Genomic DNA, 26,305 nt, shown 5'->3' with positions numbered 1-26,305 from the left:
GGAAAACCCAGAATAGAAAGTGTTTCTGCTAGCTCTGCAGCTCTTCCCACACATGGCTGCAGGTTTGGATCAGCTGCCAGCAATAACTTTCCAGACTCTAGCTTTGGTAACATGGGACTTTGTATCTAATAAACCCAAATAGATTTTATATGCAGAGGCAGAAATGACATGTTTTGAATCTGAGAGTCACAGAAAAAAGCACGGTCCACCTACAAACAGCCTTTCATGTTTTTATCTTGTTTGAGTTGCTCTATATTGAAAAATTCCAGCTCACACTGATGAGAAACTAATATTCTTTGAGGCTAAGTAAAAGCTCATTTTGAAATCTGAAGTTGTTATGAAAGATAACAACAAGAAACATGACAGATAAGTTGTCTAGTAAGCCAGGGAGAGCATTGATGGAGGGTTGTGTTACAGCCTGAGTAGTACTTTCTCTGCTAAATACTTAAAAGGTTGTAATAAAATGTTATGAGAGAAGTGCCTTAGTCCTACCCTGCCGTTCAAAGCCCTTCTGATGGTCAGATTTCCTTTAGAAATTGAACTTTATCATATTGATTTACATGGTCTGCTCAAGTCTCTGATTAAGCAGACATTAGTTCCAGAATCAAATATCTTTTTTGTTGGTAGAAATATTTTTTGTTGTTGTTGGTAGAAAAAGTCCTGTTTCCTGTAACCCCCACGTTTGGGAAAATGGCTTGACAATAGATTCCTCTCGTCCCTTAGACCTTTCCAACCTTGCAGACAGAACTCCAGACCCTCACCCACAAAAAACACAGGCAAAGATGGATCAGCATAAATAATGTAATGTGAATTCTCTAGTATCATACACAGTTCTTTCAGGAGCGTTAGGGCTGGTTGGCCAGGAGGTGGGGAGCGTGATGAAAGTAGAGCATGTGAAGAAAGGGAGCTGAGGGGCAGACTTTCTGACTAGCAATTCTCAGGTTTTTGCCTTTTTCCCCTGGGAAGACTTCATCATTCATGGTCCTAGTTGGGTGAGGAGGGTGTGGCAAGGTAAGAGGCTGTCTAGCTGCCGTCTTGTGGATGCTACTAGCTGAGCATAGGGGCCACATTCTAGTCCTTGTCTGGGGGAATGTCTCCAAGGACTCCAGCCTTCACTGCAGCATCTTCAGAGAGGTCGGGATGAGCGATCGGGCCTTGCCCTCAGGGGGCTGCCCTCCCTCCGTGGCATCCAGGAGCTGCTGCATGTAACAGGAGGTGCCGAGCAGCACATGGCCTGTGGTCTTCATGCTGAAGAGGGCCCAACGAAGAACTTCCCTGGGTGGAAGAAAAAGGCACTAGAGTCAAAACATGAAGAAAACCCCTCCCTGCTATCCAACCCTCCATGCTACCTCCATAATTTCACAAACCGCAGAGCAGTGTGCCAACAGGAATGGATGGTGCCCTCCCTCAGCAAATGCGAAAGATCTATAAGCATTGCCTGCAATCATAATTTAATGGAGATGTCCATTACCTCCTTATTTTCTCATGCAAAATTCAAGCTAATTTCATAAGGCCTTTAATTTTTGTAATACTACTTTGGGCCAGCCACCTTAATCTCAGTACCATGTCTCTGTGCTTTATGACCTCTGTTCTAGAGGCTGAGGCATTTCCAAGTCATGCGTAGTGTAGCTAATTTTCAGAGCACTGGACACATGAAGATCCCCATGCTTGGTGTTGCAATGTACTGAGAACAGAGCTTAAATCAGAAAGGCCAGAGTTCTAATCCAGTCTTACTAGCTGTGTAAAGCTTGGCAAATTATTATAGTTCTGAGCTTCTGCTTTCTCATCTGTAAAATAGGATTATACCATTTTGATCCCTCATAAAGTTATGAGATTGAAATAGCATAAAGTCACTTAATTTGGAGCCTAATAGATAGGTGAGTAGGACAAAACATAGAAACAAGAGTAGCTGGTTGAATGCTTGACTACTTTAACCAAGTTCTTTTCCAAATATGTTTAAAAGAGATAAATGGGGGCACCTGGGTAGCTCAGTGGTTGAGCGTCTGCCTTGGCTCAGGTCATGATCCCGGGTCCTAGGATCCAGTCCTACATCAGGCTCCCTGTAGGGTTCCTGCTTCTCCCTCTGCCTATGTCTCTGCCTATCTTTCTGTGTCTCTCATGAATAAATGAATAAAATCTTAAGAAAAAAAAAAAAGATAAATGAGGGCTACTAGGGGTGTCTAACCCTAAGGGGAATCAGGGAAGAGAAAGCTAAAGAAAAATAAAGACTTTCTAACTGGTATTAAAACTTTCTTTTTTAAAAAATATTTTATTTATTTATGAGAGAGAGAGAGAGAGAGAGAGAGATAGGCAGAGACATAGGCAGAGGGAGAAGCAGGCCCCCGGCAAGGAGCCCAAAGTAGGACTGGATCCGGGGACCATGCCCTGGGCCGAAGGCAGACACTCAACCGCTGTACCACCCAGGTGTCCTGGTATTAAAACTTTCAAACTATTAACCTTTATCTGATAAATGAACTTATGGTTGAGGTATAGGGAGGCAAAAAGATAATTAGAACTATAAAGATCTACACTTGAAAATTCTTTAAAATGTTATTTATTTATTTTTTAAAGATTATTTATTTTAGGGAGAGAGGGAGTGTGAGTGAGAGAAGGGGCAGAGGGAGAAAGAGAGAGAATCTCCAGCTGACTCCTCACTGAGCCCAGATCCCAACAAGGGAATCGCTTCTCAGCCTTTTGGCTAAGATCAAGTGCAGATCCCAACAAGGGGATCTCAAGACCTGAGCTGAAACTAAGAGTCGGATTCAATCAACTGAGCTACCCAAGCGCCCCTTCTTTAAAAATTTAAAGGCTCTACCTGAGAAGTATACTCATTTCTAAAATTACAGAACTAAGGCTTAAAACCAGCTATCAAGCCATAAATAGGAATGAAAGTCTGACACATGCTACAGCGTGGATGAACCTTGAAAACATGCTCGGTGACATAAACCAGTCACAAAAGGACAAGTACTGTATAAGATACCTAGAATAGGCAAATTAACAGAAAGAAAGCAGAACACATGTTACCAGGGACTGAAAGAAGGTAGGGTGGAAAGTTAGTGTTTGGAAAGTTAGTGTTTAATGGGTACAGAGTTTCAGTTTGAGATGATGAAAAAGTTCTAGAAATTGATAGTGGTAACTGTTGCACATTGTGAGAGTACTTAACAGCCACTGAATTATACACTTTAAAATGGTTAAAATGGTGAATTTTAGGGGCGCCTAGTTGGTTAAGTGTCTGCCTTCGGCTCAAGTCATGATCTCAGGGTCCTAGGTTGGAGCCCTGCATCAGGCTCCCTGCTCAGTGGAGAGCCTGCTTCTCCCTCTCCCTCTGCTGCTCCCCCTGCTTGTTCGTTCTCTCTCTCTCTCTCTCTCTCTCTCTCCCTCTCTCTCAAATAAATTTTTAAAATATTTTAAAAATGGTTGGGCAGCCCGGGTGGCTCAGCGGTTTAGTGCCGCCTTCAGCCCAGGGCCTGATCCTAGAGACCCAGGATCAAGTCCCACATCGGGCTCCCTGCATGGAGCCTGCTTCTCCCTCTGCCTGTGTCTCTGCCTCTCTCTCTCCCTCTCTCCCCAACCCCTCTCTCTCATGAATAAATAAATAAAATATTTTTAAAATGGTAAATCTTATGTATGTTTTACTATAACCACAATAACAGTAATAATAAAACTAGCTGACACCACTAATTCACCACACCTACCCCAGCTTGCTGTTTTTTTGATACCAACATGTCTACTGTGTTTAGGTCTGAGAGTCCTACTTCCCCTTAATGCACTGAGTTTACAGGCTGAAACTTCTTGCTCTAGATTTTGAAATTTGCAAACTACTGGCAGCAAGCCCAGATCAAGATGGGGCAGGATATAGAATAGGACGGACCCCTGGGTGCCTCAGCAGTTAAGCTTCTGCCTTCAGCCCAGGGTGTGATCCTGGAGTCCAGGGATCTAGTCCCACATCGGGCTCCCTGCAGGGAGCCTGCTTCTCCCTCTGCCTGTGTCTCTGCCTCTCTCTCTGTCTCTCATGAATAAATAAATAAAATCTTAAAAAAAAAAAAAAAAAAAAAAAGAATGTAGACTAGGAGGAATGTGAGAATTCTAGCCACAAAACTAGGTTCAAGCCTGTCATTGAATGTCCTCTCTGGCAAGCAGAACACCTCAGGTCCCTCACCTCCAGACTGGATGTGCACAGAAGAAATTCAGAAAGCCAAGAAGGTCTGGTATACTCTAGCTATATATGTTCTGGCAGAAGTGTGGGGATCCTATTTCTCAGAAGGCCTCTAAGAGCAAGGATCAAATGCATCTTCATTCATTCTACAATTTTTTGAATTACTGCTATGTGCCAGCATTCATCAAGGTACCGGAGGCAATAGAAATTCTTGCCAGCGTGGAGCTCATTCTGACATTTTGTTTATCTCTGGATCTTTAGCTTGCATCACAGGGCCAGGCACACTGTGGATGGCTCAAGAGATGCTAAATGAAGCAATTGGGGAGGAGAAGAATCTGTCAGAAGAAACTGGCAAGAGGCCATGGTCTGCTACTCCCTAGCTTTGTGGCTTTGGAATAGTTGGATGCCTCTGCCTCAGTGGCTGCATCCACCTGATAGGGTAAGAATTCACTAGAATGGAGCAGCTGAAATTGGGAAACACCACCACAACAATCCTTGTCTTACAATTTAACATATTCTCATGCTTCCTGTATTACTTGATTTCAGAAGTACAGTAAAAAGTTTAAAAGAATTTCATTAGATAATACAAATGACTATTTTCCATGGACATGCAAATTAATTCCTTCTGTGGAAGGACAATTATTTCATCCCTCCCACCCACATGGAAAAATCCAATTTTGTGTCTATGAATTTATCTCAACATTCTTTTTTCTTTTAAGTTTTGTTTATTTATGAGAGAGAGAGAGGGAGGAGGAGGGGCAGAAGCAGAAGGAGAGAAAATCCCAAGCAGACTTCCCAGGGGCAGAAGGCAGAACCTGAAATGGGGCTTGATCCCATCATCCTGAGATCATGACCTGAGCCGAAGCCAGGAGTTGGCCACTCAAATGACTAAGCCACCCAGGCACCCCTTATCTCAGCATCCTTGATGGACCTATATATTGGTTAGATTTTGAATTCTCTGAACTGATTTTAACTGCTTGCTGGTTCTCTCCTTAATTAATGAGTTCAATACAATCTTTGACACATGTTCACTTTTAAAACATTGATTAAAATACTACTTAGGAAAACTTATTATTTTAGGTGAAAAAAAGTAGTTGTTGTAGTGGAAAGTAATTAGAAAATAATGTATCAAAAAAAAAAAAAAAAAAAAAAAAAAAAAAGAAAATAATGTATCCCTGTTCCACCTGGAAGAGTATGTGTATCCCTTTGGCATATGCGAAAGCACTAGTTCAGCCCTAACGTTCTAGACAAATGCTAACTGTTATGCTTTGTCAAAATCAACACTAGTCCCAGGTCCTAAGAAGCTGAGGTCCATATGAGCAGAGAGGTGCTCTCTCCTTGCTGAATACCCACCCTATCCCCAGCGAATCCCAATTCACTCACTTCATGATGCGCTTGGCCCCGTAGCAATGCAGGTCATAGGAAAGGGAGTATGTGCCATAAAGAGTGGCCTTCACATTCAGGCAACCAATGAAGTCCTGTGGGTTCATCTTGTATAGGTCAAAGGTTACTTGAGCCACATCAATCTTCTTGGCAGGCTTATGGGAGAGGGACAGTTGGTACCTAGAACCCTGTGTCAAGACAAGCCTATGGTTGGTACCCTCCCAAGGACTTCTCCCAGGCATCCAATGTTCTCCCCATCACACAGGTGGGAACTCACCTGTTCTTGGGGGGGCTGCCATTTCTGCCCCTTCTGGAGGACCATGAACACTGTGTCATCTGCCAGGGCTTGGAAATACTCTTCTGTTTCTACAGTTGTACCGTCTTCCTCCAGCACCAGGTAGAAGGGCTTGTCTGCCAGCAGCAGGGTGTCCCGGACCTAGAAATCAGATCAGTGATGCTTCTGCTATCCCCATGTAGCCACAGAGCATGAGGAAGACCCATATTACATCATCTTAGCTGCCAGGGAAAGAACAAGTGGTTAAGGATCTATGAGAAATGGGACTGGAACCCAGGCTCTTGCTGTGGGATCGCCACCCAAAGATTCTATATTATGGTCCTACTTGGTACCTAGCTTCATGGTTATGTTGTAGAGCAGTGCTGCCCAATAAAAATATAGTGGGAATCACATATGTAATTTTTTATTGAGATATAATTCACATGCTATAAAATTCACCCATTTAAATTATATAATTCAGTATTTTTTACTACATTCACTAAGTTGTACAACTATCTGATTTCAGAACATTTTCATCATCCCAAAAGAAACCCAGTACCAATTAGCAGTTATTTCCTATCTCCTAACCCATGGCAACCTCTATGTTTGTCTCTATGGATTTGCCTAGTCTAGACATTTCATATAAATGGAATCATACAATATGTGGTCTTTTTAGAATGGCTTCTTTTCCTCAGTATGTTTTCAAGGTTCATCTGTGTTGTAGCATGATTCATTTCTTTTTATGGCTAAATAATATTCTGCTATATAGATATAATCACATTTTTAATCCATTCATCAGTTGATATAGACACTTGGGTTGTTTCCATTTTTATTATGAATGTTGCTGAGATGAGTATTCATCTACAAGTTTGTGAATAAGTATCTGTTTTCAGTTTTCCTGGGTATATCCTAGGGATGAAAATGCTAGTCACACAATTAACTGTATGTTTAACTTTTTGAGGAACTACAAAACTGTTTTCCAAAACAGCTGCATCATTTTATAATCACTAACAATGGATGAAGATTCCAATTTCTTTACATCTTCATCAGTACTTATTATTGTCTGTCTTTTATTTTAGACATTATAGTGAGTATGCAATAGTTTTAATTTGAATTTCCTTAAAGACTAATCACATTGAACATTTTTTCATATGTTATTAGCCATTTAAATATTTTCTTTTAAAAAAAGAAAAATAAATAAATATTTTCTTTAGAGAAATGTCCATTCCAATTCTTTACCCATCTTTTTTTTTCTTTACCCATCTTTTAAAATATTTTATTTATTTATTAATTTGACAGAAAGAGCAAAAGCAGCAGGAGCAGCAGAGGGAGAGGGAGAAGCAGGCTCTCTATTGAGCAGGGAGCCCAATGCAGGGCTTGATTTCAGGACCCCAGGATCATGACCTGAGCTGAAAGCAGATGCTTAGCCAGTTGAGCCATCCAGGCACCCCTCCTTATGCATTTTTAATTGGATTGTCTTTTTTTTTTAAGATTTTATTTATTTATTCATGAGAGACACACAGAGAGAGGCAGAGACACAGACAGAGGGAGAAGCAGTCTCCCCATGGGAAGCCCCGATCTCAGGACCCCAGGATCATGACCTGAGCCAAAGACAGATGCTCAACCACTGAGCCACCCAGGTGTCTCTGGAGATAGGGTCTTTAAAGAGGTAATTAAATTAAAATGATATATATTTTTTTAATAATTTCTTTTTTAAAGATTTTATTTATTTATTCATGAGAGATACAGAGAGAGTGAGAGAGGCAGAGACACAGGCAGAGGGAGAAGCAGGCTCCATGCCGGGAGCCCAATGTGGGACTCGATCCCAGGTCTCCAGGATCACGCCCTGGGCTGAAGGCAGCATTAAACCACTGAGCCACTCGGGCTGCCCTAAAATGCTATTATTAAGATGGGCCCTATTCCAGTATTACTGGTTTCCTTATAAAAAGGAAAGATTAGAACAAAGAAATATACCCAGAAGGAATACCCTGTAAACATGAAGACAACCATCTACAAGTCAAGGAGAGAGGCCTCAGAAGAAACCAAACCTGACAGCACCTTTTTTTTTTTTTTTTTTAATTTTTATTTATTTATGATAGTCACAGAGAGAGAGAGAGGCAGAGACACAGGCAGAGGGAGAAGCAGGCTCCATGCACCGGGAGCCTGATGTGGGATTCGATCCCGGGTCTCCAGGATCGCGCCCTGGGCCAAAGGCAGGCGCCAAACCGCTGCGCCACCCAGGGATCCCAACCTGACAGCACCTTGATCTCAGACTTCCACCCTCCAGATTTGAGAGAAAATAAATTTCTGTTAAGTATCAATCTGTGGTATTTTGTTATAGAAGCCCTAGCAAACTAATAGAGTGAGTCTATCCTTTGTCAATACCACAGAATTGATTACTGTAGCTTTGTAGTAAGTTTTGGAACCAGGAAATGTAAGTCTTCCAACTTTGTCTTTTTCCAAGATTGTGTTAGTTAGTTTTGGTCCATTGTATTTCTATATGAATTTTAGCATCCACTTGTCAATATCTAGGAAAAGAGTAGCTGCAATTTGATGGAGATTGCATTGAATCTGCAGATCAAGCTGGGGAGTATTGCCATCTTAACAACATTAAGTCTTCCAGTCCCTGAGCACATTTGTCTATTATTTAGATCTTGTTTAAATCTTCAGTCTAATTTATTTTGCCAATGTTAATTTTCAATCTATAAGTCATATACTCCTGTTAAAGTTATTCTTAAATATTCTATTCTTATTGATGCTATTATGAATGGACTCATTATTTATTTTTAAAAAAATTATGGGTAGGTGACACACCCAGCATGGAACCCAATGTGGGGCCTGAACTCATGACTCTGAGATAAAGACCTGAGCTGAGATCAAGAGTCAGACGCTTACCCAATCGAGCCACTCAAGTGCCCTTCATTTTTCTTAATTTTATTTTCAGATTATTTATTGCCAGTATATAGAAATACAATTGATTTTTGTATATTGGTCTTACATCCTGCAACCTTATATCATGCAACCTTGCCAAACCCATTTATTAGCTCTAATTGTGTGTCTGTATGTGTGTGTTCTATAGGGTTTTCTGTCTGCAAATAGGAATAGTTCTACCTCTTCCTTTCCAATCAGGATGCCTTTTATTTTATTTTCTTGCCTAATTATCCTAGCTAGCACCTCCAGCACCTTGTTGTATAAAAGTGGCAAGAACAGATATCCTTATCGCATTCCTGATCTTAAGGGGAAAGTTTTCAGAATTTCCCATTAAGTATGTTGTTACTGGGGATCCCTGGGTGGCGCAGCGGTTTGGCGCCTGCCTTTGGCCCAGGGCGCGATCCTGGAGACCTGGGATCGAATCCCACGTTGGGCTCCCGGTGCATGGAGCCTGCTTCTCCCTCTGCCTATGTCTCTGCCTCTCTCTCTCTCTCTGTGTGACTATCATAAATAAATAAAAATTTAAAAAAAAAGTATGTTGTTACCTGTGAGTTTTTCATAGATGCTCTGTATTACACAATTGTAAATTTAAATTTTCTAATAGCCACATGATACTTGTCATATATTTAATTCCATCCAAAATATGATCTCAACATAAAATCAATATAAAAATATGAGATTTTACATTTTTTATTAAGTCTTCAAAATCTTGTAATTTATACTTAAGCACATTTCAGTTTCAACTAGCCTCATTTCAGAGTTCAGTAACCACATGTAACTAGTAACTATTGCATTGGATAGTCTATCTCTAGAGTTTAAAAAACCTGGGTTTGAATTCTAGCTCCCTTACAATATTATTCTGAATTTAAGAAAGTTATTGCATTTATCTGAACTAGTTTCATCATCCAAAAAGTTGAGGCAAGTATAGTCTTAGAGTCCTCACAATGGTTAAAGGCAAATATGTATGAGATGACGGCCTGAGTTTATTTTACTTATTTATTTTTAAATATTTTATTCATTTATTCATGAGAGAGAGAGAGAGAGAGAGACGCAGAGACACAGGCAGAGGGAGAAGCAGGCTCCCACGCAGGGAGCCTGATGTGGGATCTGATCCCAGGACTCCAGGATCACGCTCTGTCCAAAGGCAGGCGCCAAACCACCGAGCCACCCAGGGATCCCCTACAGCCTGAGTTTAAATCCCAGTGAAGGAACTTGACCTCTGCTTCTAGAAAATTAAAATAGTAGTAACTACCTCAAGGTTATGATTCCAAGAAATGCTAGAAGTTATCCATTATATGCATTTACTAAATTTTATACTATATTGATTAAAATGGAAGGAGTTCCATGACCCATTCATGCTAGAGAATGAAATGAAAAGTCAGGTGGCGTATTATAATACTACCCCATTTAAGGAAATTGTATATAAGGATAGACTATTTAGGACATTCACGACCACATCATCTATCTCTTGGGATAGCAGAATTCACACTTTAGTTTTCTTGCTTTCATTTGCTAGAGAACATTTTTTCTGCTTAAAATTCTTCAATAAAGTTATGGGATCAGCAACACACCAATAGCAGTGAACACACCTAACTCCCAGATCTTAATTTCTGAATACCATTCTCCACTAAAATGAAGCAGATCTCCTTAGGAGAAATGGCCAATTCAGGGCTGGGGCAAGTAAAATACAAAATAAGCTTGCAATACTTCATCATGACTGAAAGTCAGAAAGCACTGAAGAATAATAGGGACTTGAGAAAAGGACACAAGTTGACAGGAGTCCCACTGGCTAAATCTTGGACAAATTTTTTTTAAAAAGATTGTATTTATTCATTCATGAGAGACACACAGAGAGAGGCACAGACATAAGCAGAAGAGAACCAGGCTCCTTCTGGGGAGCCCAGTGTGGGACTCAATCCCAGGACCCCGGGACCACGACCTGAGCCAAAGGCAGATACTCAACCACTGAGCCACCCAGAAGACCAATCTTGGACCATTTGAGCATCAACAAATAATCTGTTATCATCCTCATATCCCATTAAAATAGAAATATTTTAATCTCTTCTGACACAAGTAAATGAAGAAGTTGAAAATTGAGTGCAGAATGAGATATATATTTAATACAAAATACCTCTATAGAAAATAATTGACACAAAGGGAAAAATAATAACTTTACATAGGGAAGCCTGGATATACCTCCTTATTCAGATAATCAAAGTTAGACAGTAATGTGACAAAGTTATTTGCAATTTTGCAGTGACAACCTATTTTTATCATATTCCTGCCAGATATACAGGCTGAATTGAGGACATAAGCCATGCCAAACTGAAGCACAGTAAACAAAACAACAGGCTTATAATATTCAAAACAATCAAGGCTATGAAATTTAAGGAAAATTGATGAACTGTTCCAGATTGAAGGAGACTAAAGAGACACACAATTAAATAAAATACTCAATCCATACCTGGATCCTTTTGCTATTAAGGATATTACTGGGATGATTAGTAACATTTGAATGAAGTCTCAGAATTAAACTGTGGTCATGTAAGATTGTATGTTTCCCAGTTTTGATGGTTCTACTTCAATGATATAGGAGAATATTCTTGTTTGTAGAGAAGACACACTGAAGTATCCAAGAATAAGAAGCATCAGGTTGGCAATTTACTCTCAAAGATTTAAGAAGTGCTGTATTGTTCTTGCAACTTCTGTAAGTTTGAGATTCTTTCAAAATTAATTTTTAAAAAATCCTCTAAAGGCTTACTGTGGTCTTTTAAAATGAAACCCCTCTGTTCTTTACCATGGCCAATCAAGGACTAATAATCTGGTCACTGCCAACCATATCATCTTGCCCTTTTCCCCCTCACTCTCTCTGCTCCTTTCTTTATAAATTGCCAAACTTGGAAAAGCAGCAGATAGGTTGATGTCCTCCCTGCTCTATCAGTAAGATTCATTTCTTTTTTTATTTTTAAAGATTGTATTTATTTATTCATGAGATACACAGAGAAAGGGAGAGAGAGGCCAAGACACAGGCAGAGGGAGAAGCAGGTTCCATTCAGGGAGCCTGACGTGGGACTCCATCCCAGGACTCCAGGATCACGCCCTGGGCCACAGGCAGGCGCTAAACTGCTGAGCCACCCAGGGATCCCCAGTAAGATTCATTTCTGACCTGTGTTCCATGTTGGAAAAAATGGACCCTCACTGTTGTTCCTCTCTGCATCCTTTAGAGTTAGGATTCTAACTCAGTGTCCCCAAACTAAGTGACTAAGAATCTCCTGAAGAACTCACTAAAAATGACAACTCCTGAGCCTCACTCATCACCTAATCAATCCCAGGGAGGGCATTCTGGGAAGTCATGGGCAACAAGTCCACTTTGGTACAGGAGGTGGTCCCCAGACCTCAGGTGAATAACACTAGTAAGTTTAGACTCCAATGTGAAAGAGACTTTTTGATTCTGGACATAAGAAATTGGTGTGTCATAGCCACAAGTCTCAAGAGAGGGAAAATTGGCTCCCATGAGGAACAATAGACCTAATTCACAGAAGCAAGGGAGGGACTCTGGACTCAGGTCAGCTATGATTTCTATATGTTAAACTCTAGACTCTAGTGATCAGAAGCTTAATCCAAATGTATGATCTGTGCCAGGCAACTGGGTTTGTATAGGAGCAGGGCTACCCTCACATGGAGCTGATAAGCTAATAGGGCAGTGAAGCACAAGATTAATAAAGAACCAGATTAGATGAGGCTCTAGGAGAAGCAGTGGGAGAGAGGGAACATAGAAATAGGGAAGGGTGTTACTCTTGCCTGCTCTTACTACTGTCCACAGAGCTGTGTGTCTTTGGTTTCCTGCTCTGGAAGCTTGAAATAGTTTGAAGAGAGTCTTCCATAGCTATTCACTAAGCTTTCCATGGAAGGCCAGTGTAGGAGACAGATTGAAGACCTGCCCTGGCTAAAGGGAGGAGATGGGAAATAGAATCTCTAAGATTGTGCCTATTTCTGCAACTTCCAGGCATGTGTACAATGGAAAAGGGAACTTATAGGTCCTTCCAATAAGAAAAATATACTCTGAAAATACCACTGACCTACTATTAGCATAGGGTGGCAATATACTGCCTTCCGCCTGTCACTAATCCATTAGACAGCACTAATTGACCTATTAGAGCTGGCATCAGAAAGGAAATCTTTTCACCATCTAACCCATGAGCTGCATCCCAGCTGAACTCCCAGCTCACGACCCAGAGGACAGAAGCAGCTCTCAGCCACAGTCCCAGTGGTTGGGCTGTGTTGAGGGTAGCCCCTTCCCTCACCTTGTTCAGGAGGTCCTTGAGACTGTGTGCGATGATGCCCTTCCGCACACTCCGGTCAGCAGTGCTTACTCTACAGGGCCGGGCCTTGGGGGCCTCCAGGCTGGACTTCGACGATAGCTGCTGGGTCACCACTGAGGTGCTCACTGCCACATGCCTGGAGACAACTTGGAGCATTAGAATGAGCTGTCTGCTGCCTCTGAGCCATTGCCCCATGGCAGGAACCTAAGTCCCATCCCCCAGAGGTGGAGCTCCTCATATTTCTCCTCTACCACCCACCAAGCCTGCTCTAATCTTTCTAGTCTTACTCAAAGGCCTGCCAGATCAGTACATCTCACATTTTAGTGACATATATGTCCTCTGGGGATCTGATTCAGATTCTGTAGGTCTCAGTGGAGTCTGGGATTCTATATGTCTAATAAGTTTCCAAGTGGCATTGATGCTGCTTGATGACACTGACCATGATGAGTAGCAAGGTGATTGGAGACCCATCCCACATTTCCCCAATACCACTTTCCCCTCTTGGTCTCTCTCTTCCCACCTGTAAAATGAAATGAAGTGGTGAAGTGGCCTGGGTTTTTGTCAGACTCAAACCTGAATCCTGGCTCCATTACTCATTTGCTAGGTGATTGAGAATACCCACTCTGTGCTTCAGTACCCCCATCTATTATTATACCTAAAATTAGGTATAATAATCTCTACTTCCCAAAATCGTGATCAGGTTTAAATGAGATCAAGAATGGGGGCACCTGGGTGGCTCAGTTGGTTAAGTGTCTGACTCCTGATTTCAGCTTAGGTCATGATCTCAGGGTCCTGAGATTGAGCCCTGCTTTGGGCTCTATGCTGAGCATGGAGCCTGCTTAAGATTCTCTCTCTCTCTCTCTCTCTCTCTGTGTGTGTGTGTGTGTGTGTGCCTCCCCCCCACCCCAGCTCAAGTGCTCCACTTTTTCTAATTTAAAAAAAAAAAAAAAAGCAAAATCTTAGGTCCCACTCCAGACCTACTAAATATACATCTGCATTTAATAAGATGCCCAGGTGACTTATGAGCCTGTTGAAATTTCAGAAGGTCTGCCTTACAGGTAGCTCCCTTTTGCTTCTACTCTTGCTTCTCCTCACCTGGACAAGGACTTGGGGTAGAGAAGGCTGAGGGACTTCATGGCATATTCCATCCTTGTCACCTGGATAATGTTGGACCTGGGAAGGAAGCAGAAAAGCTAGTTAGGGTAGGAACAGAAGGCTCCCTTTCACTCACCTTTTGACAGAGTGTAACCCCACCCCCATCCAGCTAACCTACACTCTGGTTTCTCCTCTCAACTCCCACACACACCTTTCCAGCCCTTCTCTTATCCAATCCCACACATGCCAACTGGGACCAAGCTGGAGACCCCCTGGAGACCCAGGCTCAACCTACTTGGCAGCTGCTCCTCCCTCCCTAGGACTACTCACTCCATGTTTCTCTGACTCTGGCTCTGGTCACACTGATCAGGGATTCCCAGTTGGGGCTGAAGAGGCCCTGCCTGGTTGATTCCTATCCCTGGGGCCAGAGTCTACTTCACGCTGGCAGGAGGTGAGTCATATCACCTACCTTTTCTGGAGACTGTTTCCTTATCTACAGCCCAGAGACCTCACAGGCCAGGCTCACACAGGCCAGGCAGCTCAGTCCAAGCAGGCTCTCTCCTGTGTCCTTGAGCAATCTGAACCCTTTCTGAGACTTCCCACTGGCCAGAGGGAATTTCTGTGATGACGGATGTTGGAGATGTTCTATATCATTTCTCCCCAGTACCAGAATTCCTAACTTCATGTGGCTACTGAGGACTTGAAATGTGGCTAGTACAATTGAAGAGCTGGATTTTTAACTTTGTTTAATGTTAACTAATTTAAATCAAAATAGCCACTGTGGCTCCTGGCTACTGACAACCATCCTGAACATAGAGATCTAGCTGATACTCAGCTCACCTGCCAGCTTTCTCTTCAACCTCTCTACTTCAGCTCTTGCATGCTCTGAGTCTTTTTTTTTTTTTTAAGATTTTATTTATTCATGAGAGACAGAGAGAGAGAGAGGGGCAGAGACATAGGCAGAGGGAGAAGCAGGCTCCCCATAGGAGCCCAGGACCCCTTGATCACGACCTGAGCCAAAGGCAGATGCTCAACCAGTGAGCCACCCAGGTGCCCTTGCATGTTCTGAGTCTTTGGAAAGACAGTTCTCTCCACTTGCAGTGTCCTTCTCCAGCCTAGGGCTAAACAAATGCGGCCTTGAAGACTCAATCTCACTACTTTCCACTCTTTGGAAAGCCTTTTTATTTTTTTAAGATTTTGTTTATTTATTCATGAGACACACACACAGAGGCAGAGACACAGGAAGAGGGAGAAGCAGCCTCCGTACAAGGAACCCAATGCAGGACTTGATCCCGGGACCCCGGGATCACGCCTTGAGCCAAAGGCAGACGCCCACCCAGGCGTCCCTACATACATAAAATTTAAAAATAAAAAGGCTTGGGACACCTGAGTGGCTCAGCGATTGGGTTGGGCGGCTGCCTTTGGCTCAAGGCATGATCACGGGATCCCAGAGATTGAGTCCCTCATCAGGCTCCCTGCATGCTTTTCCCTCTTCCTGTGTCTCTGTGTCTCTTAAGAATAAATAAATGAAATCTTAAAAAAAAATATGTATGAATGTATTTTCTGATAAGAAAAGTTTTATATGGGGATCCCTGGGTGGCGCAGCGGTTTAGCGCCTGCCTTTGGCCCAGGGCGTGATCCTGGAGACCCGGGATCGAATCCCACGTCGGGCTCCCGGTGCATGGAGCCTGCTTCTCCCTCTGCCTGTGTCTCTGCCTCTCTCTCTCTCTGTGTGACTATCATAAATTTAAAAAAATAAAAAAAAGAAAAGTTTTATATGGACAACACAGACTGGACAAGAATGCTATAAATGAGAAAAGCACAGACCCTGGAAAGCCTTCTTAGGTGGTGCATACAGTTCCCCCTTCCTCTTGCCCTTCCTACTTCCAAGCCAAGTGTGCCTCAGTGTCTGTTTCTGCCTTAGCCCCACCAATCCTTGGGTGCCTTGCCCTGAAATGTTCTTTGTATTCCCAGGGCAGAGAGGACCTGGCACAGGGCAAGGGGCTCAAAGAGTGGTCATGGAATGAGGAGCCCTCTCCTCAGGCAGGTAAAATCCCTCTTTCCTTCTAACAACTTAGGGGGATTTCCTAGCACCACCCATCTGTGAACTCCCCCAGTTAGCACTACCCATGTCAGCTTGTTTCAGCCTCCCTCCTTACTCTCCATCTGAAGCAAAACTGCAAAGCCCTCCTCACCTGCTCACCAGGAGCTTCTCACCTGCTCTCCAGGAGTTTCCTCCCCAAGTCCCAAAACAAAACACTTACCGCCCCCTCACAGCCTCCAGTAAGATATTGCCCAGCACAGCACAGCCCTTGTTCCATTTTATTTCCAGCTCCCAGAGAAGCCCCTCCCCTGGCCTTCAGTTCCAGCTGGGGGAAAGAGCATGGGGAGTAAGTGTGCAGCTCTCACCCTTGGGACTTCAGGACAGCCTAACATCCAGAAAAGGCTCAAAAGGAGGGAAAAAGGCAAGTTTCGAAAGCTCTGGGACAGGGTATGGCTCAGGATGTGATATCAGGCACAGAGTGCACAGAATATAGGGGCATGTGAGTTGTGGTCCCAACTCCACTCAAGTTCACTGTTTGAGTGTAGACAAGCTGTCTCTGGGAACCCGTTTCTCTCACCTGTACAACAGCAATACAATAACGATTCCTGTGTTAAAGAATTGTGGTGAGGATTTGTGATAATAAAAGTAAAAAGCTTTGCAATAAAAACAATTAATAGATAGAAGGGAATATTGGTGTCATAATTATTTAATAATACTAGAGACTAAGGCTAGCTAAAATGTGTAGTGGTTAATAGTGAAAGATCTAACCCTTGATCCAGCAGTCCTACTCCTACATGTATTATCCAAGAGAAATGAAGATATATGTCCACGCCAAAACTTATACACAAATGTTCACAGTGTTATTCACAATAGCTAACAGATAGAAACAACTTGAATGCTCATCAGTTGATGAATGCATTTTTTAAATGTGGCATATCCATAAGCGGAATATTATTTGTCAATAAAAAGGATTACATGCTACTACATGAATAAACTTTGAAAACATGCAGAGTGAAAGAAGGCAGTCATAAAAGATTACATACATATTTGTATGATTCCAGCTGTAGGAAATGACCAGAATAGGCAAAACTATAAAGATAGAAAATATAAATTAGTGGTTGCTTAGAGCTGGGGAGGGAGAGAGGATGAGGAATGATTCTAATGGGGAGTGATGGGGTTTCTTTTAAGAGAGATGAAAATGTTCTAATCAATTAATCTAATCACAGTCCATTTTGGCGATGGTTGTACAACACTGAAAAATATATTTAAAATAATTGATTTGGGGATCCCTGGGTGGCTCAGTGGTTTAGCGCCTGCCTTCGGCCCAGGGAGTGATCCTGGAGTCCTGGGATCAAGTCCCACGTCGGGCTCCCTGCATGGAGCCTGCTTCTCCCTCTGCCTGTGTCTCTGCTTCTCTCTCTCTCTCTCTGTATCTCTCATGAATAAATAAATAAAATCTTAAAAAAATAATATAAAAATTATTGATTTGATCACTAGAGTAGGTGGACATGTGGTATATGAATTATATCTGCATAAAGCTGTTATTTATTTCTGCTTTTACAAGTGATACATAAAGTGTTATTTATTTTTTTAATGTTTATTTTTTTTCATAAAGTGTTTTTTTTTAAAAAAAGAGTTCAAGGGGCATCTGGGTGGCTCAGTCAGTTAAGCATCTGCCTTCAGCTCAGGTCAAGATCCTGGGGTCCTGGTATCTAGCCCTGCTTCACTCCCTGCTCAGCAAGGAGCCTGCTTTTTCCTCTCCCTCTCCCTCTCTCTCTGCCCCGAACTCATGCTTACTCTCTCTTTCAAATAAATAAAATCTTAAAAAAAATAAAAAAACAAGAGTTCAAGCTCATCTTTTTTTCAGCTCAAGATGTTTCACACTGTGTATCATCAGTGTCCCCATCACCTGGACAGCTTGTTAAAATTTAGATTGCTGGGCCCCATCCCAGAGTTTCCAAGTCAGTATGACTGGGGTGGAGCCTGAGAAACCACTTCTAATAGGTTCCTAGGTGATCCTGAAGGTGTGACTGCTCAGGAACCTCACTCTTGAGCTAGAGGTCTAGCATTAGCTGTATGATGTAACTCTTCTAAGCCTCAGTTGGATCTGACAAATAGGGATTAAAAATAGCTCCTACCTCACTGGTTGTCATGAAGATTGAGATAATCATGAAATGTACTTACTGCACAATTTAGTGCATCTTTCGGGCTCAATAAATCACTCATTATTATAATTATTATTTTAAAGATTTATTTATTTATTTGAGAGAGTGAGATTGTGTGTGTGTGTGTGAGAGAGAGTGAGAGAGCAAGTGAGTGAGAGGAAGGGCAAAGGAAGAAGGAGAGAAGCAGACTCCTTGCTGAGTGTGAGCCAGATCCCAGGAACCTAAGACCACGAACTGAACTGAAATCAAGAGTCCTCATGGGGCACCCAGCTGACTGAGCCATCCAGGTGCCCCTATTATTAATATCTAAATCCCTTCCTCGAGGAACTCCCAAACAGCCATCGTCCATTCATTTATTCAGCAAATATTTACTTGGCATTTACTATATGCCAGCCCTACGAGGAGGAAAGAAGCAGGAAAGAACCCAGCCTTGTTCTACACTTCAAGGAGCTGGCATTCCTAGGGCAGCGGGGAACTCAGATTCTGTACAAATATGCAAATAAACAAAAGGATTTCAGATAATGACCTTCTAGGAAGAAAACAAAGCAAAGTGGTATGATAACAAATGGCTAGAGAACTACATTGGCCTGTGGGTTCAGGCAAGGACTCAAGGGAGAAGAACTTCGAGCTAAATCCTACTGCTGAGAAGCCAATCTTTTGAAGTCCTGGGGGAACGGTTAAGGCAAAGAAAACATCAGTACAAAGGATCTGGGATAGGAAGGAGCAGAATGAGGAGACAGGAACACAAGTCACTAAACTTGAAGGCAGTCCAAGAGCCAGAAGAGAAGTATAAACAAATACTTCAGAGAAGTTCTGGGGAACAGGTTGGGCCCCTCCCTTAGACACTCATCCCTCAAACATTTATTGAACATCTAACATGTGATTGAGTGTCAGTGGATGACTCAAAGCAGTCTGGTTCTGATGAACTCTCAATGCATCATGGAAAGCAGACTCAGATAAGGAAAAGGTAACTGCAAGCCAAAATCAAAGATCACCTGCCTTGGGGTAGAGGATGGCTCCATGAACCTGAGGATTCTTTACAGTACTTAGGAGAAGAGGATGGTTTTGAACCAATTAGGATTTATTTATTCAACAAGCATTTTCTTGAGGCTTTATACTATGCCAGGCACTCTGGGCTGCTGGAGACACAGAGGAGTCAGTTCTTGTCCCTATCTGGGGACCTCACATTCTAGTGGGAGAGGCAGATGTCTGAGCATGGTTCTTAAACTCTGAAGGGCCTAGAAATCATTTGAGATACCTTGGAGTGGAGAAAGACTCTAGCTATGACTCAAAATTGAGAAGCCATAAAAGAAAAGATTATGCATTGAATTACATTTAAAAAGTATTCTGAGGTCACCTGGGTGGCTCAGTCACTTAAGAGTCTGACTCTTGATCTCAGCTCAGGTCTTTTTATTATTTTCTTCTTTCTTTCTTTCTTTCTTTCTTTCTTTCTTTCTTTCTTTCTTTCTTTCTTTCTTTTTCTTTTTTCTTTCTTTTTCTTTCTTTCTTTTTTAAAAGATTTTATTTATTTATTCATGAGAGACACAGGTAGAGTCAGAGACATAGGCAGGAGAAGCAGACTCCCTGTGGGGAGCCCCATGTGGGACTTGATCCCAGGACCCAACCTGAGCCAAAGGCAGATGCTCAACCACTGAGCTACCCAGGCATCCATGCCTCAACTTGGGTCTTGATCTCAGGGTGGTAAATTCAAGCCCCCGGGGGCTCCACACTGAGCATGGAGCCTACTTAAAAAAAAAAAAAATTCTGCATGTTCAACTTGTCATACCTGGGCAGAGTCTAATGACATACACAAATAAAGCTATATTGCAACTAATATAGGCAAGATGTTGATCTCCTCTCCCTCTTTCTCTCCCTCTCTCTGTCTCTGTCTCTGTCTCTCTCTCTTTCTCATTCTCTTCTTCCTCCTCTATCTATATATAAACTAAGACCAACAACATCGTAGAAAAATGAGCAAAGGATATGAACGCAATTCAGGGAAATGAAATACAAATGACCCTTAAACATATGAAAAGGCATTTAATCCCACTTACAGAAATTTAAAAAAAAGAAATAGAAATACAACATGAAACTACACAGAGATGTGATTCTTCACCCATCAGACTAGCAGATGTTGTTGGCAAACTGTGGGAAAGCAAGGAGTCACACACAATCACATATTGTTGGTGAGAATGTAATCCGTCTAACCTCTGTGAAAGACAATATGTCCAGATCTATGAAAATTACAAACATCATATATTCTTTGACCCAACAATACTAATTTTGGAATTCCAGACTATAGATCTACTTGCTCAGGAATGAAATGATAAAATGTACAAAATAAATAAATAAAATGTACTGAAGCTATGTTTGTAATAGCAAAATACTGGATATGATCCAAATATCCTACAAGCAAGACAAGTTAAATAAATTATCTTTTAGGGCAGCCCAGTGGCTCAGCGGTTTAGCGCCACCTTCAGCCCAGGTCATGATCCTGGAAACCTGGGATTGAGTCCCACGTAGGGCTCCCTGCATGGAGCCTGCTTCTCCCTCTCCCTCTGCCTGTGTCTCTGCCTCTCTCTCTCTTCTCTGTGTATGCTCATGAATAAATAAATAAAATCTTTAAAAAATTATCTTTTAATCATATAATGGAATAACACTAGGAAGCAAAAAAAAATTGAGGACGTTCTTTATATATTGATTTGGGGGAAAATCTCCAAGATATATTATTACATGGAAACAAAAAGCAAGGTCTTTAATAGTGTGTATAATACAGTACCCTCTGTATTTAAGAAAGAGTAGAACAAGAATATAACTTTACATTTGTTTGTCTGTGCTTTAAAAAAACTCTGGAAATAGATACAATAACATTAAAAAAAAAAACGAAAGTGTTTTCTTGGTTGGGGTGGAGTTGGGCAGACTGAGTTGAGACCTAGGAAGATGGGGAGCAGAGTTGAGAGGAGGAGTTTTCACTGCATGTATTTTTTTTTTAAATCAGAGGACTTGGGGATCCCTGGGTAGCTCAGCGGTTTAGCGCCTGCCTCCCACGTCGGGCTCCCTGCGTGGAGCCTGCTTCTCCCTCTGCCTTATGTCTGCTGCTCTCTCTCTCTGTCTCTCATGAATAAATAAATAAAATCTTTAAAAAAAATCAGAGAACTTTATTTTGATACAATTTGCTTTCACTGTAATCTTCTATATTGTATTTTGTACATTCAAAAACTTCATTCTGAGAAGGGGTCCCCAGGGTGCCAAAGATGTCTATGGTACCAAAGCAGTTACATATCACTGCTCTAGGGGTGCCTGGTTGGTTCACTCAGTACAGCATGTGACTCTTGATCTCAGGGTCATGAGTTCAAGTCCCACGTTGGGCATGGAGCCTACTTAAACAAAACAGAAAGAAACAAAAAAAAAATCTTGCTGCTGTAAATGATCACACCTTTTCATTATTGCCCTTCCCTTATGACCATTTGCATTTTAAAATAACAACTTTATTGAGATATAATTCCCATACCATAAAGTTCATCCTTTTAAGATGTACAATTCAGTGGTTTTTAGTATATTCACGAAGTTGTCCAACAATCATTGCTATATAATTGTAGAATATCTTTATCACCCTCAAAAAGAAACTGCATACCTATTACAATTAATCCCTTTTTCCTCCTGTCAATCCCCACTCTGCTTTTGATCTTTATGGCTTTGTCTATTTTGATAATTCATATAAATGGAATCACTCAATATGGGGTCCTTTATGACTAGTTATTCACTTAGCATAATATTTTCAAGGTTCACACACGAAGTAGTATATGTCCTTCCTCACTGCCAAATAACTATTTATGGACATACCACATTTTTTTATCCATTCATCAGTTGATGAATAGGGTTATTCACTTTTTGACTATTTTAGTAATGCTGCTATAAATGTTTTGTACAAATTTTTGCATAGATGTATGTTGGGTATATATCTAGGAATGGAATTGCTGGGCCATATTAGTAACTCTAATTTCTTTAGGTACTGTCAAGCAAATTTTCCAAAATAGCTGTACCATTTTACATCCCTACCAGTCATTGAGGGTTCCAATTCCTCACATCCATGGCAACACTTGTTATGGTCTATCTTTTTTATTTTAGTCATCCCAGTGGGTGTGGAGTGGGATTTCATAGAGATTTTGAAATGCATTTCCCTAATGACTAACGGTGCTGAACATCTTTCTATGTGCTCATTGTGCAGAAATGTATTATGTTGTTTGATTTCTAAACCACATAAATGCATTACCTAGTCAACATTTTATTTTTTTTTAATTTTTATTTATTTATGATAGTCACACAGAGAGAGAGAGAGAGAGAGAGAGGCAGAGACACAGGCAGAGGGAGAAGCAGGCTCCATGCACCAGGAGCCCTACGTGGGATTCAATCCCGGGTCTCCAGGATCGCGCCCTGGGCCAAAGGCAGGCGCTAAACTGCTGCGCCACCCAGGGATCCCCCCTAGTCAACATTTTAGATTAAAAATAAAGAATCTCAGCCCAAATGATTTATTTGGGTAAAGGCAAGGCCCAGAGATATATGGTCTTTTAAAAAGATTTATTTATTTATTTATTTTAGAGAGAGAGCACACACACAAGTGGGGGAAGGGGCAGAGAGAGAACGAGAGAGAACCCTCGAGCAGAATCCCTGCTGAGTATAGAACCTCATGCTAGGGTTGATTCCAGGACATGAAATCATGATCCACTTATCTGACTGGGTCACCCAGGTACCCCAGAAATACATGCTGGGTGATTAAAAAAAATTCCTGGGTGATTCTATCACAAATGGTCCTAAATTAGGCTTAACAAACACTGCAACTTACTGAGTGAGAGCCATGGGAGCTAATGTCGGAGCAGGTGAATTTTGCTGGAGTAATAAGATAGATTCTAAAGGGTCAGCAGAAGTTCCACAGGGCAAGAAAAGATTCTCAAGAGAGTATAGGGGGAGGAGACAGATACAAGCATACTTTACTTCATCATACTTCACTTTATTGTGTTTCACAGATATTGCATTCTTCTTAAGTTGAAGGCTCATGGCAACCCTTCATTGAGCAAGTCTGTCAACACCATTTTTCCAGCAGCATTTGCTCACTTCATTTCTCTGTGCCACATTTTGGTAATTCTTGCAATGTTTCAAACTTTTTCATTATTATTTTATTTATTATGGTGATCTATGATCAGTGCTCTTTGATGTTACTATTGTAACTGCTTGGGGGCACCACGAACCATGCCTATATAAGACAGAGAACTTCATTAACCAGCATTGCTGTGACTGTTCCACCATTTGGCAGTTTCTCTCCCTGTCTTCCTCTCTTCAGGCCTCTATATTTCCTAAGACACAACAATATTGAAATTAGGCCAATTTGATAATCCTATAATGGACTCCAAGTGTTCAAGTGAAAGGAAGAATCACAAGTCTCTCACTTTAAATCAAAAGCTAAAAATGATTCAGCTTAGTGAGGAAGACATGTTGAAAGTTGGGACAGGCTGAAAGCTAGTCCTTTTGTACCAAACAGCAAGTTGTGGATGCAAAGGAAAAGTCATTGGAGAAAAGTAAAAGTGATACTTCAGTGAATACATGAATAATAAGAAAGTGAAACAGTCTTGTTGCTGATATAGAGAAAGTTCTAATAGTCTGAATAAAACATCAGACTAGCCACAACACTTCCTTAAGCCAAAGCCTAATTGAGAGCAAGGCCCTAATTCTCTTCAATTCTCTGAAGGCTGAGAGAGATGAGCAAGCTGAAGAAGAAAAGTCTGAAGCTAACAGAGGTTGTTCATGCGGTTTAAGGAAAGAAGCCGTCTCCATAACATAAAATTGCAAGATAAAGCAGCAAGTAGAAGCTGCAGCAAATTATCCAGAAAATCTAGCTAAGATCATTAAAGAAGGTGGCTAATGAAACAACAGATTTTCAGTGTATATGAAACAGCCTTCTACTGGAAGAAGATAACATCTAGGATTAAAAAAAAAAACATTTTATTTATTTGAGAGAGTGAGAGAGAAAGAGCATGAGCAGGGGCGGAGGGAGAGGAGCAGACTCCCTGCTGACTAGGGAGCCTGATTTGGGGAGGGGGGGGGTGATCCCAGGATACTGGGAACATGACCTGAGCTGAAGGCAGACACAACCAACTGAACCACCCAGGTGTCCCCATCTAGGACTTTCATAGCTAGAGAGAAGTCAGTGCCTGGATTCAAAGCTTCAAAGGATGGGCTCTCTTGTTAGGGACTAGTGTAACTGGTGACTTGAAGTTGAAGCCAGTGCTCATTACCATTCTGAAAGTCCCAGGGCCCTTAAAAGTTATACTAACTCTACTCTGTGCTCTATACATGGAACAACAAATTCTGGATAATAGCATGTCTGTTTATAATGTGATTTACTGAATATTTTAAGCCTGCTGTTGAGACCTACTACTTAGAAGGAAAAAAAAAAAAGATTTCTTTCAGAATGTACTGCTCATTGAGGATGCACCTGGTCACCCAAGAGCTGTGGTAGAGATGTATGAGATTGATGTTATTTTCATGCCTACTAACACAAAATTGGATCAAGCGGTCATTTAGACTCTCAAGTCTTATTATTTAAGAAATACAATTTTCGGGATCCCTGGGTGACTCAGTGGTTGAGCGTCTGCTTCTGGCTTGGGTCGTCCCCAGGTCCAAGGATCCAGTCCTGCATCAGTCTCTCACGGGTAAATAAAATCTTTAATAAATAAATAAATAATAAAAAATTTTAAATGCCAAAGCTATAAATAAAAAAGGAAATTGTATTTCTTTTTTTTTTAAGATTTTATTTATTTATACGTGAGAGACACAGAGAGACAGAGACATAGGCAGAGGGAGAAGCAGGCTCCCCGCAGGTAGCTCATGGACTCCATCCCAGGACTCCGGGGAACACGACCTGAGCCAGAGGTAAGACGCTCAACCACTGAGCCAGGTGCCACAACATTTTTACTTTTTAAATAGACTCTACACCCAGCGTGGAGCCCACCGTGGAGCCTGGACTCATGACCCCGAGGTCAAGATCTGAGCTGATAACCTAAGTCGGACACTCAGCCGACTGGGCCACCCAGGCACGCCCACATCCTTGACATTTAAAAAAAATGCAGTCTAGTTATCTTATAGAATGTCCTTCAATTTACCTATTAGATGCAAGTTAAGGATTTTTGTCAGATATAGCGCGGAAGTGATGCCCTGTGCTCAGTGTAAGGGAAAGACAGATGTCAGTCTGTCTCATCACTGACCGAGTTAACTTCACTTCCTTGAGGGAGGGTGCACCCTAGGCCCCTCCCCCTGTCAAGTTACCAGTTTCTCTTTGCAACGATTAAGTCATCCACGGGGAGAGAGTCTGAGACTGTCAATCACGTGTGCTGCTGGGAGAGTTACAGAGCCCTTTTCTACTATCACTTCCCCGTCTGTAAAGTGGGGACAGCGATGTCTTCAGTTTAAAAAGGTGAACGTGGGATCCCTGGGTGGCGCAGCGGTTTGGCACCTGCCTTTGGCCCAGGGCGCGATCCTGGAGACCCGGGATCGAATCCCACGTCGGGCTCCCGGTGCACGGAGCCTGCTTCTCCCTCTGCCTGTGTCTCTGCCTCTCTCTCTCTCTCTCTTTCTGTGACTATCATCAATAAATAAGAAAATTAAAAAAAAAAAAGTTAAAAAAAAAATAAATAAAAAGGTGAACGTGGGATCCCTGGGTGGCGCAGCGGTTTGGCGCCTGCCTTTGGCCCAGGGCGCGATCCTGGAGACCCAGGATCGAATCCCACGTCGGGCTCCCGGTGCATGGAGCCTGCTTCTCCCTCTGCCTGTGTCTCTGCCTCTCTCTCTCTCTCTCTCACTGTGTGCCTATCATAAGTAAATTAAAAATAAATAAATAAATAAATAAATAAATAAATAAATAAAACCAGGAAATCCTTTATAAAA

The 26,305-nt window shown here is 41.8% G+C and overlaps 1 protein-coding gene across 4 annotated transcripts; it reads right to left on the bottom strand.

Moving 5' to 3' along the window:
• Window positions 1–787: 787 nt before the first annotated feature.
• On the bottom strand, window positions 788–16,507 carry CIDEC (cell death inducing DFFA like effector c). 4 transcript variants are annotated; one of them, XM_072785213.1, is made up of 6 exons: window positions 16,426–16,505; window positions 14,162–14,239; window positions 13,049–13,202; window positions 5,817–5,975; window positions 5,540–5,727; window positions 788–1,275 (listed from the first exon to the last, which is right to left on the bottom strand). In XM_072785213.1, the coding sequence occupies exons 2-6, from the start codon at window positions 14,212–14,214 to the stop codon at window positions 1,113–1,115; spliced, it is 717 nt and encodes a 238-aa protein (XP_072641314.1). In that variant the 5' UTR covers window positions 14,215–14,239; window positions 16,426–16,505; the 3' UTR covers window positions 788–1,112. The 4 variants fall into 4 exon arrangements, with proteins under 4 accessions (XP_072641314.1, XP_072641315.1, XP_072641316.1 ...); XM_072785214.1 differs by lacking the exon at window positions 16,426–16,505 and adding an exon at window positions 16,357–16,400; XM_072785215.1 differs by lacking the exon at window positions 13,049–13,202 and having other exon boundaries at window positions 16,426–16,507.
• Window positions 16,508–26,305: the final 9,798 nt, after the last annotated feature.

This window comes from Canis lupus, chromosome 19 (genome assembly GCF_048164855.1).
Source record: "Canis lupus baileyi chromosome 19, mCanLup2.hap1, whole genome shotgun sequence".
NCBI classification, from domain to species: Eukaryota; Metazoa; Chordata; class Mammalia; order Carnivora; family Canidae; genus Canis; species Canis lupus.
Note: the sequence above shows the minus strand (reverse complement) of the source record. Positions and strands in the feature narration are given on the sequence as shown.